This window comes from Coregonus clupeaformis, chromosome 4 (genome assembly GCF_020615455.1).
Source record: "Coregonus clupeaformis isolate EN_2021a chromosome 4, ASM2061545v1, whole genome shotgun sequence".
NCBI lineage: Eukaryota > Metazoa > Chordata > Actinopteri > Salmoniformes > Salmonidae > Coregonus > Coregonus clupeaformis.
The window spans coordinates 8,968,958-8,981,074 of NC_059195.1; the positions used below are offsets into that span (position 1 = coordinate 8,968,958).

Below are 12,117 nucleotides of genomic sequence, written 5' to 3' on the forward strand. Positions count from 1 at the left end.
AGTTCCCATTTATGCTGAGCACTTGTTGGCTATTTTTCCTTCACTCTGTGGTCCAACTCATCCCAAACCATCTCAATTGGTTTGTGGTCGGGTGATTGTGAAGGCCAGGTCAGTTGATGCAGCACTCCATCACTCTCCTTGGTCAAATAGCCCTTACACAGCCTGGAAGTGTGTTGTGGGTCATTGTCCTGTTGAAAAACAAATGATAGTCCCACTAAGCGCAAACCAGATGGTATGGCGTATCGCTGCAGAATGCTGTGGTAGCCATGCTGGTTAAGTGTGCCTTGAATTCTAAATAAATCACTGACAATGTCACCAGCAAAGCACCCCCACACCATCACACCTCCTCCTCCATGCTTCATGGTGGGAACCACACATGCGGAGATCATCCGTTCACCTACTCTGCGTCTCACAAAGATACGGCGGTTGGAACCAAAAATCTCAAATTTGGACTCATCAGACCAAAAGACAGATTTCCACCGGTCTAATGTCCATTGCTCGTGTTTCTTGGCCCAAGCAAGTCTCTTCTTATTATTGGTGTCCTTTAGTATTGGTTTATTTGCAGCAATTTGACAATGAAGGCCTGATTCACGCAGTCTCCTCTGAACAGTTGATGTTGAGATGTGTCTGTTACTTTGTTACTTACTTGTCTGCATTTATTTGGGCTGCAATCTGCGGTGCAGTTAACTCTAATGAACTTATCCTCTGCAGCAGCGGTAACTATGGGTCTTCCTTTCCTGTGGCGGTCCTCATGAGAGCCAGTTTCATCATAGCGCTTAATGTTTTCTGCGACTGCACTTGAAGATACTTTAAAAGTTCTTGACATTTTCCGGATTGACTGACCTTCATGTCTTAAAGTAATGATGGACTGTCGTTTCTCTTTGCTTATTTGAGCTGTTCTTTCAATAATATGGACTTGGTCTTTTACCAAATAGGGCCATCTTCTGTATACCCACCCCTACCTTGTCACAACTCAACTGATTGCCCTCAAGCGCGTTAAGACTTTTGACTGGTAATGTATATAAGACAGATCTTGCTTCTGTTGCCTGTTTGAGTATTTGTTTAATAGCCTACTGATTCCGTGAGCACCAAGCCTCATGCAACAGCAAAATGTAGAATAAAGCAATTTCACAGATTCGGCTGTTTTTAATCTTTGCTATGCTGTAATAAAGGCTTTACAATTTTTTGTCTTTAGAACAGACTGGTATTACTTAGAATTCCAAACAGGCAAAAAATGTATATTGTAATCTAACAGCACCTGTTTGTCACACATAATATGCACGCAGCTCTCGCTCCTATACCCTCCTTTTTCTTGATCTCCAGTAGTTTCCCAACTAAGTCAAATGTCTTCCACAGATCTGACTTCCCCTTTCCTTCCTGAGCAACCAGTAAACATTTGCCCGTTTGGAGTTTATTTTTCACGTCCTCCGCATCCATTTTGCTGTCACATTACTCTGTTTGGAGTTTGTTATAACCTATTTATTTATGTGATTATGATAGGCTATAGGTCAGGCCCTATTGGTCACATGCATGCGATACTTACATGTTTCACATAAAAAGAGCAAGGGTTGAGGGAATAGGTCATGCTTTTCGTAAACAAGTTAGGGATTTCAGTAACAGAACTTTTCAGTCAGAAACAAGTAAGAAATGAAATGGCTGAAATGATGTTGCAGCTTCAGCACAGACAGCGCAATAAACACTTGCTGTGCTGTGGTGCCTTTTTGCTGCAGTAGGGAAGAGAGCGAGACAGCGTGCGCCAGTCACACAGGCACCCGCTGTCATTTGTTTTAACACAGTGTGACCATCCGGCTCTTTATTGAGTTATTTGTGTGTCTTAATTATTTAATCAAACAGTGTGCTTAAAGCATCAGACAAGCTCAGTGCATATGTAGTTGATTTTATTCAAACATAGGGTGTGTCTGTCTATATATGGAAAAATAAGTTTAAACAGGACAACTCTCGGTCGACAAAGATTTATTTTGTCAATATTACCCTTGCTCTACTCAAAGGGCTATATTGGAATGGCTTCATACAGTATCTTCGTGTATGTTATTGACTGTATTGTCTTTTTAGACCAAGAGGACCAAGAGAACCATAGTGGAGCAGATCACTGATACAGATGCAGGTCATAAATTAAACTCTAATTTCACTGTATGTAATCATTTTGCATGTAAATGTCATTTAGTATGGAAATCTGTTGAGCAGAGGACTAATAGCAGAGTGCATATGTTATCCTTTATTGGGTACTTAACTTCACAAAGTACACAAACTTGGCTAACATACTTGCCTCAGAAGGTTACATGTTCAGACTTCTTTACCTTGGTGAATGCTGCTTTGCACACAGGTCCCTCTACATCTGTGGAATTCTCTGGGATGGCAGTTCACCAGGGACAATCTAATGAAAATATCCTAAGTGAGTGTGTCTCCAGGGCCTGTCAGACCAGGGCTCTTGACCTCCCGCCAATCAATCCGGATGCTTTCAACCCGATTATCATCCGGTTTCTGGAAAAACTTACAGAGGAGTATGTCCAAACTTCTATTGTAGTATTTGTATGCAATGTCATCTGGAGGATTTAATAAATTGTATGTGTGTTGGTGTGCTTTTTTGTGCTCAAAACATCTGATTATCTCCTGTAGGCAATGGAGGCAGTTAAGCATTGGCAGGATGGACCCTGTAAGTCCCTTAACCTTGAAAATTATGAATAGATATATTAATAGATGTTTCAAGAAAATTAGATACAAGCCTTTTATCTATCTATCTATCTATCTATCTATCTATCTATCTATCATCCACATTATCACAACCAATTCAATTCAAATAGCTTTTTAGTAGCCTATTGCTTTTCATGCTTTCCAATGTATGCCACTTTCATGACTCTCATGACCAAATGTGAGATTGTTGGTATCTCGTCGAGTAGCTTGGTTTCAGAACCCGGCTATGAGTAATCTACCTACACTGTTTCGGTCCTAAAGGTGATGAGGGCATTGCTTGCAGAGATGTGCATGGAGATTGTACGGTTTGTATCCGAGGCCATCCTGGAGGTCATCATCCCTGCAATTTTCCGTTTTGTACGGATATACAGCCATGTGTCTCCAGTATCCGGCAAGTCTCTGACAGAATCAGAGAGATCCTCTAGCACAAACCTGAAGGTTCGCAAGAGAGGCAACGGCAAGTCCTCAAGGTCTTGCACGCCCAAATCAAGCTCCTCTCATAATGGGTATGTTCAGTCATTCTGTAACCTAAAGAAAACTGTTTCACCTAACTATTCATAACCCATTTTGTGAAAATATGTTTTGTTATCTGTATAACATTTTACTCATAATGACCAATTTGACTGATTACTGAATGATGTATTAATGTGACTACAGTGTCTACTATCGAAGATGGAATGCTGTATTGTTTGCTTTGTATTCTCAAAGGTCTCAGACAGTGTTGCCAAGGACTCAGGGAGATGGTGAGTCTATATCATCTGAGCCACTCAGTTACTTTTTTGGGATCACTGAGGACAGTCTCCTCACTAGTGTCCAGGATTCCTTCAAAGAGTCGCTGACCAATGTCCTCGGTATCCAAAGAGAGGGCCAGGTAGACACTCAAACTCTATCCCGGGTTATTGTTGGAGAAGTGTCAAAGAAGGTCAACTCCATAATCTCCGTGGCCATCCAAACTCCCATCTCTGGGCGAATGTCCCCTGTCATTTTTGCCAGTGGTGGTGTCTCCAGCACCAAGGTAGTTGAGGAGATGGTGTCTGGCGTCTCCAACATACTTCAGATGTTCATTAATGGGCAGAGTGTGGAGCAGAGTGTTGTTTTCAGAGAGGATGGTGTTGAGGTGGATATGACACATTTAACAGGACAGGTCCTGACAGCCCTCAGTGACACTGTTTTGATCTGCAGTGATATGGAGGAAAATGATCCCGACAAGAGGGAACTGCTTTGTGTTGTTGCTGACCATATGAAGATGTTTGCATCTTGTAAAAGTTCTGAGGAGATGCTAAAACAAGGAGAGAGCAACCTCAATATCAAAGGTGCCAAATCTAGCATTAGTCTGTCAACACAAAGTATGGACAGACTACTCACGGAGGAGTTTCAGACCAAGGCCACTGAATTGATCAGGGAGATTGTTAAAAGATTCAGGGGTTGTACATCATGTTGTTCTGGCTCTACGTCATCTAGTCCAACTCCTAGCATAGGTGAGAAAGGAGACCTTATGGAAAGCAAGTCTGCTGTGATCGACCCTGAGGCCTCTGAGTTGGTAAGTACCTTTGTTTCAGACATGGACAATCTTACCCAGTCTATCAGAGCATTCTGCTCTCCTGCAAAGAGTGAGCAGATCCTTCTTGAAAACCATCAGAGTAAGATCTGGTCTTACACTGTTGGTTGTTACTACGACATGAAGAATACACTTAAGAGGCTTCTTACCTGTCCAGAAAAAGGGGATATCTCAAGTACATTTGTCGAGAGCACAAAAGATTATTTAAAAATGGTTCCAACTTTGTGCCCGGACGTCGGTCATTCCAGTAATGGTGAGGCTGACTCATCGGACTCTGTTTCTTGTAAACCACTTTTAATAACCCCCTCATCTATGAATGAACAAAAAGGACAAAGTGAGAGCCCAAAACCTCTCTTGGCTCTCAAAAAGTATTTGCAAGACCAAGTCCTCCTTGACACCACAAAAGAGATTGCCAGCCAGGTTCTAGTCTTGTATAAGACTGAGGTGATGGAGAAGTTCTCATCTTCTGTTGGAGGGTGTGATTCTGAAGAGTCTCTGGAGGCCATTCTATTTGTGGATGGCATCATGTCTGACTTGAATGATTTCACCAGTTCTTGTTCCGCCTCACCATCTGAGTTGTTAGACAGTGAACAATGTCTCTCTGAACTCACTTTTTCACTTGGTCTGCTGGACAGCACCACCAACAGAACAGTCTGTGAATCTACCCAGAGTCTTCCAGTTATAAATATGAAGAAACTATCCAGTGTGTCTTTCCAGACAAAGGCTAGAAAGGTAGTGAGTGAAGCTCTGAGATCAGCCAACCCCTCTACAACCAGCTTACTGGGAGACTCTGAAGCTTCTAAGTTACTGGACACTTTTGTAACAGATGTGGAGACTATTGTTCAGTCCATGCAGGCACATGACTCTAAAAATCTCAGAATTTCAAAAGTGAGCACCCTTTCTGCTGCTCGTATTATATATAATAGATTTCAAGAAATGCTGAGGCGGTTCCTCACTCCCTGCCAAGACTCTGTAAAGGTCATAGATGGTGTTACACCAATAGATGATGAGACTCCCAAACAGGCTCCTAGTGAGAGTTTAGATTCTCAGGTGACTTGTAGCAGTGATTCTCTGGAAATCCAAGCAGACCTTCGAACTTGTACCAAGGAGGTCATTAGTCAGATCCTAACTGTGTATCACTCTGAGGAATTAATGGAAGAATGCCTCTCTAGCCTAAAAGGAGATACAGAAGACCTGTCCAAGCTTTTGGATGCCGTTGTTTCTCAGATTGACGTCCTTGCCACATCCAGATCAGATTTATCTTTTGACAATTTGCATGGTGAGATCAACAATGATGAAGAGGAAGCATCCTCTAGAAGTCTTAAATCCACAACCTTTGACAAACTCTGTACTGAGCAGTTTCAAACTAAAGCCTCGCATATGGTTGGTGGGATCCTTCAATCAGGGTTGATTGACATTGTAAATACCAGCCTTGATGGTAGAAGTGCAGACATTTGTGCAGAGTCCAGTAATGATGGTGATGATAGAGATGTCAAAATCTTTCAAAAGACTGGACCTCCATCTTTATTCACCTCTTCTCTGCACACCAATTCTGCAGCCTCCAACATCGTCATAACCATCGCTAAAGACCTTAATAGCTTCACCCAGATGACTAAAGTGTCTGATGCTGCAGTGTCTGGCCAGTTAGAGAGATCCCTGTCAGCTTCAACCCTTCCTGTCAGTGTTTACAACGGGGCCAATGTGAAAGGAAATACAATTTGGCCAGGCACTATTAACCTGTTCAACGGTGTGTTCACCAAGGTCAAGGATTTCTTTGCCCAGCAACAACCGGTCCTCCTAGACAATGTGGTTGAGGCCCCCAAACATGACAAATCTGTATGCAGAACAGCTACTTCTACACAAATGACTTACAGTGAACATGAAGGCAGCCAGACCAGCATGGTAAATTATTCCAAAGCCTTAATTAGTCAGACTCTGATGACAATCCAGAGGAGAGTGTCCATGTCAGAGAGGATGAGCACCTCAGAGAAAGGCCTCTTGACTCGTTCCATCGTGGGCTCCATGTTGGAGGATGTTGACATGGTGAGTACTGATGGACACCAGATACACCGGCCATCCTCCTCAAAGTCCTCCCTGTTCATCACCTCTGCCATGACCAGAGGGTCCCAGAGTGATTTTACACATTCTCTGCCAGGCACTCCAGTCCCCAATGAGTGGCCTGTTGAAAGCTATTGTCCTATTATTAGGAGTTCGGTCATTGATATGAGTGACTCCTCAACTCATTCACAAGGGTCAACAAATTACACAAGGCAAACCATCTCTGCCATAGTTGACACGGTTATGGAGGTCATTCCAAGAGAAGATACGGAACACATAGCCACTGCAAATGATGTCACTTCTTTTACAAGAAGACTTGCGAGACTCAGCCACAGGGACGGTCTTCAGAACTTCTCACATGAGCTCACTGACAAAGTTTATGAGCTCATAAAAAGTCACAACACCCCCCAGGCTCTTTTTGTGCCAGCCGGCAAGAGCGTGTCTGACTCTATTCTTTTGAAGCTGAAGACAGGATTGAATGCTTCTGAAGAATCCAGGGAGTTTCCATCTGAGCTTGTGTACTCGTTTGCTAAGGAGTCAATAAAACGTCTGCTACAGCAGATTGTCTTCTGGCTTCCTCCACCATCACAAGGATCAGATTTCTGCCAAACTATCGTCTCTGATGGTTCTCTGCAGGACACAAGTCGGCTTATCCCGAGCTGTTCTGCCATCTCCATTAGTTCCTCACAGGTTTACTGTGACACAAATAAGCTTTTCACCAATATAATGGTCAATCAGGTCATGGATACCTGTTCTGTGGCCTCCGATTCAACAGAAGAATTAGCAGAGTTGATTAACAGAATCAATGGGTCTTCCACAACTGATGCTGACTCTGGCATACAGGCTCCCATGACCACTAGCCGTCAGTCTAGTGCCAAATCATTGCCTAGACCCTCTCTGTCTGGCAGCAGCACAGCCAAATGTGGAACTTTGGATATTCAAGTTTTAGGAGAAGTGGAATCCAAGATGGCCAACAAAGATCTGGAGATGTCTAGTGTCTCTGTGCAACCATCAGCCATGGACTCTGCCACAAATCTGGCAGTTGACTCCACTAGCAATGACTACACCTCTTTGGTAATTTTACTGATTGTTAGATTGCTGTCAATGATCAGCCCTATCACATTACTGGAATCCTCTGACATTGGTGAAACATCAAGAGTTCTCACAAAGAGGATTCTGTCTGAGTTCTGTGGCACCTCAGGCCTTGAACCAACTCAAGCCTACCCCCAGAATCTGAAAATCAAAAAGATTTTCAAGGCTGTCTACAAGGGGCTTCTTCAAGAATTCGGGTCAGAGAAGATGCTCCAGGTTGCAATGAAGTCAACGGATTATGCATTTGATGATGCCCTGGTCAAATCATTAACTAGGGAACTACTAACCAAATGCAATGAGGCTAGCTCTTCACCTACCTCCATGACCCAGTTGTCGTCACACAATGCACTTGGCAGTGATGAGGTAGGCAATTCTGAGCTTCCAACAACTGGTGGAAAGGAAAAGAAGAGAGCAAGATTCAGCTTTCTCTGTGGACTCAATCCAAAGGTACATATGTCATCAAACATTTTTTTATAAAGATTATCTTTATCCATTATGTACAGTATGATGGTAAACACTAATACCTTTTGTGAGCTATTTCTCCCACTGTACAAATGACTGTTTGTTACCCAGCGTACAAAGAAGGACAACAAGAAGAACCACTGCACTCCAACACCTTCCCAGAACCAGACCCCTGCCGTCAGTGAAACAGGTATGTCAATACACTAAAATATATACTGAACAAAAATATAAACGCAACATGCAACACTTTCAAAGATTTTACTGAGTTACAGTTCATATAAGGAAATCAGTCAATTGAAATAAATTCATTAGGCCCCAATCTATGGATTTCACATGACTGGGAATACAGATATGCATCTGTTGGTCACAGATACCTTTAAAAAAAAGTAGGGGCGTGTATCAGAACTAGTCAGAATCTGGTGTGACCAGCATTTGCCTCATGCAGCATGACACATCTCCTTCGCATAGAGATGATCAGGCTGTTGATTGTGGCCTGTGGAATGTTGTCCCACTCCTCTTCAATGGCGGTGCGAAGTTGTTGGATATTGGCGGGAACTGGAACATGCTGTCGTACACGTCGATCCAGAGCATCACAAACATGCTCAATGGGTGACATGTCTGGTGAGTATGCAGGCCTTGCGACATGAGGCCATGCATTATCATGCTGAAACATGAGGTGATGGCATTGGAGGAATGGCACGACAATGGGTCTAAGGATCCCGTGACGGTATATCTGTGCATTCAAATTGCCATTCCAAAGTATCTATATCCACAGTAAAGGACCTTGTGAAGATGCTGGAGGAAACAGGTACAAAAGTATTTATATCCACAGTAAAACAAGTCCTATATCGACATAACCTGAAAGGCCACTCAGCAAGGAAGAAGCCACTGCTCCAAAACCGCCATAAAAAAGCCAGACTACGGTTTGCAACTGCACATGGGGACAAAGATCGTACTTTTTGGAGAAATGTCCTCTGGTCTGATGAAACAAAATAGAACTGTTTGGCCATAATGACCATTGTTATGTTTAGAGGGAAAAAGGGGGTTGCTTGCAAGCCGAAGAACACCATCCCAACCGTGAAGCACAGGGGTGGCAGCATCATGCTGTGGGGGTGCTTTGCTGCAGGAGGGACTGGTGCACTTCACAAAATAGATGGCATCATGAGGAAGGAAAATTATGTGGATATATTGAAGCAACATCTCAATACACCAGTCAGGAAGTTACAGCTTGGTCGCAAATGGGTCTTCCAAATGGACAATGACCCCAAGCACACTTCCAAAGTTGTGGCAAAATGGCTTAAGGACAACAAAGTCAAGGTATTGGAGTGGCCATCACAAAGCCCTGACCTCAATCCTATAGAACATTTGTGGACAGAACTGAAACAGCGTGTGCAAGCATGGAGGCCTACAAACCTGACTCAGTTCCACCAGCTCTGTCAGGAGGAATGGGGCAAAGTTCACCCAACTTATTGTGGAAAGCTTGTAGAAGGCTACCCGAAACGTTTGACCCAAGTTAAACAATTTAAAGGCAATGCTACCAAATACTAATTGAGTGTATGTAAACGTCTGAGCCACTGGGAATGTGATGAAAGAAATAAAAGCTGAAATAAATCATTCTCTCTACTATTATTCTGACATTTCACATTCTTAAAATAAAGTGGTGATCCTAACTGACCTAAGACAGGGAATTTTTTACTAGGATTAAATGTCAGGGATTGTGAAAAACTGAGTTTAAATGTATTTGGCTAAGGTGTATGTAAACTTCCGACTTCAATTGTAAGTGTTCGTGAGAGTCTCACCTTTACACAGAGGGGTAGGCCCAAACTGTATAGCCCAAACTGTTCCGACGCTACAGACACTATTTGGTAGATCGGCTGTACCGACTTCAGACGAGTCTCAAGACGCTTTGCCTGTACGATTTTGTGAGAAGACCGATTTTTTGTTGTTGTCACATTTGTAAATTATGTAGAATATTACAATTTAAATAATAATAATGCAATACTAATTATTTTTCAGCAATTGTCAATGATCAAGATTCCTGCCGAACAGAGAGTGTATGCTCCACCAAGAAGAAACCAAGGAAGCGTTCGCTCATTGCCAGGAAATTTTTAAGGCTATAGGCAAAGTCCTGTCCAGTCCCTTTGCCTTCCTGCTCTAAATGGAAGACCACCTAATCTATATTTCAAAATAAATATTTGAAATAAACATCATTGCATTCATTCTACATGTTGAGTGTTTTTCATTATATATTATTGGATTATATGAAGTTTATTAGTAGTGGTAGTAGAAGTTGTATAGTTGATTATATTACTTTTACTTTTAAGAAGAAAAAAACACATAAGAATAGTGTGCGCTTCTAAGTATATGCACATTTCCCCACGAGATGGCAGTGAGAGACCCTTTCCTCCAAATCACAAATTACACCAACATTAAAAAAAGTAACTGCAGTACCCATCCTAAAAAAGAGGGAGCACCCTTTCCTCTCTAATCATACACATACAAGTTGGGCACCCTCGGAAAGAACTCGATGGCAAAGGAGTGAGAAATGTCTAGAAGAGGCACTGCTTGGGGCTGTGACTCATGCCTCAGCTTTCTGTAACTGCAGAAGCAAACAAGCACACGATGTCTGTGTGTGTGAGTAGTCTTTTAAAAGGAAACCCCTTTACACAGTCCCCCTTCCTCTATCCACTGACAGAAATGGGTTAGTTGATCTTAAAACGTCATAAAATGTTGGTGTTAATGGTGCATGCAGTGTTCCACCTCACACAGTGTTAGACTGGAGAAGTATGAGACTCTAACCCAGTGATGAGTTGGCACTATAAGAACATAACTCCCAACACACAACACTATTTTCCACTATATTAGCTGATCAAGTGATAGCTGCTGCAGCTAGCCAGGAAGTGCACTTCATTGCACACCCTGAAGAGAAATAAAACAGAAGGAGTGAGAAATGTGTGTAGGGGAGAGAAAATACAGTAACTCCTTCTTTGAAAGTAAAGGTCCTGTCCTTTTCTCTATCCTTCGCCCTTTCTCTTCTACAGCCATCAGAGGATTTGTCCTAAAATGGCCTGCAATCCAATTTCCTCATCGGGCACCTCCTCAGCATGTAGTGTTTTACAGTGGAGTTGCCTGGCTGTCACAGCAAGAGGCAAAGCTCAGTAATAAATCAGCAGGCATGCGATCTTGTGGGACTGATCCAGCCAACGTCATGTCACTGAGAGAATGTGTGGTGTATAGGATGGTCATGATCATACTGTATTTAGGGGGTGTGACTGAAGGGATAGAGGACCCAGTGAGACAACAATATTGTAGCCTACAATACATTTCTAATACATGTAGGTGCTGTTAGAGTATTGTCCAATTTAAAATATCAAACGAAGTATGCCAAATCCCATGATTATATGGTCGAGGATGGATACTGATGCTATTCCCTTCCGAAAAAAATGTGCAGTCAGAGTGCAGTATAACTGCAGTACACTGTAGTATAACTGTAGTTAGTGTGCAGTATAACTGCGGTATGCTGCAAATACTGCGTCCAAAATAACACCGCTTTTTTTACTGCAGTAATTTTTGCAGTGTAACTGCAGTTACAGTGCAGTATAAATGCAGTTAAACTGCAGTACACTGCAGTTATTCTGCAATTACTGTGTCCAAAATACCACAGTTGACTGCAGTTACTGCACTTTCACTGCAGTTTCATAACTGCAAACTTTTTTTGTAAGGGTTTGACGAGCTGGAGGGAGAGAGAGCCTGTCTCAATCACTCCTAGTTGACAAGGGTTTGTTGTCACAGATCTTTAATTTGATTTAGAATGATTTGCCACTGCTAGATGGCAGAATGATAATAGCTGAGCTTTTATGGTTTAGACAGCCTACTGAGGGTTGACTTCAGATAATAGGCATACATTATTATTAGGCTATCAATAGATATTTTACATTTGTTTCCATGTATTAGCTTTGTGCTATTGAAAGGCGGCAGGTAGCTTAGTGGTTCAAAGCGTTGTGCCAGTAACCGAAAGGTCGCTGGTTCTAATCCCCGAGCCGACTAGGTGAAAAATCTGTCGATGTGCCCTTGAGCAAGGCACTTAACCCTAATTGCTCCTGTAAGTCGCTCTGGATAAGAGCATCTGCTAAATGACTAAAATGTAAATGTAAAGTATTTTAAGATATTCTTAGAGTAAAATGAAAAGAGCAACTTAAGCTACAGTAGGCATAGATCTGTAACATAGAAAAACT

General features: G+C 42.4%; 1 protein-coding gene across 1 annotated transcript in view; it reads left to right on the forward strand.

The window, feature by feature from the left end:
* The window catches only part of LOC121551534, a 33,885-nt gene extending 23,839 nt beyond the window's left edge, over positions 1–10,046 (forward strand). The window contains exons 4-10 of the mRNA XM_041864232.2: positions 2,074–2,125; positions 2,345–2,522; positions 2,638–2,674; positions 2,974–3,218; positions 3,421–7,867; positions 7,994–8,072; positions 9,899–10,046. Of these exons, the coding sequence (XP_041720166.2) occupies positions 2,074–2,125; positions 2,345–2,522; positions 2,638–2,674; positions 2,974–3,218; positions 3,421–7,867; positions 7,994–8,072; positions 9,899–10,002 (5,142 nt within the window). The 3' untranslated portion in view covers positions 10,003–10,046. The remainder of the gene's footprint in view (positions 1–2,073; positions 2,126–2,344; positions 2,523–2,637; positions 2,675–2,973; positions 3,219–3,420; positions 7,868–7,993; positions 8,073–9,898) is intronic.
* The last annotated feature ends 2,071 nt before the right edge of the window (positions 10,047–12,117 follow it).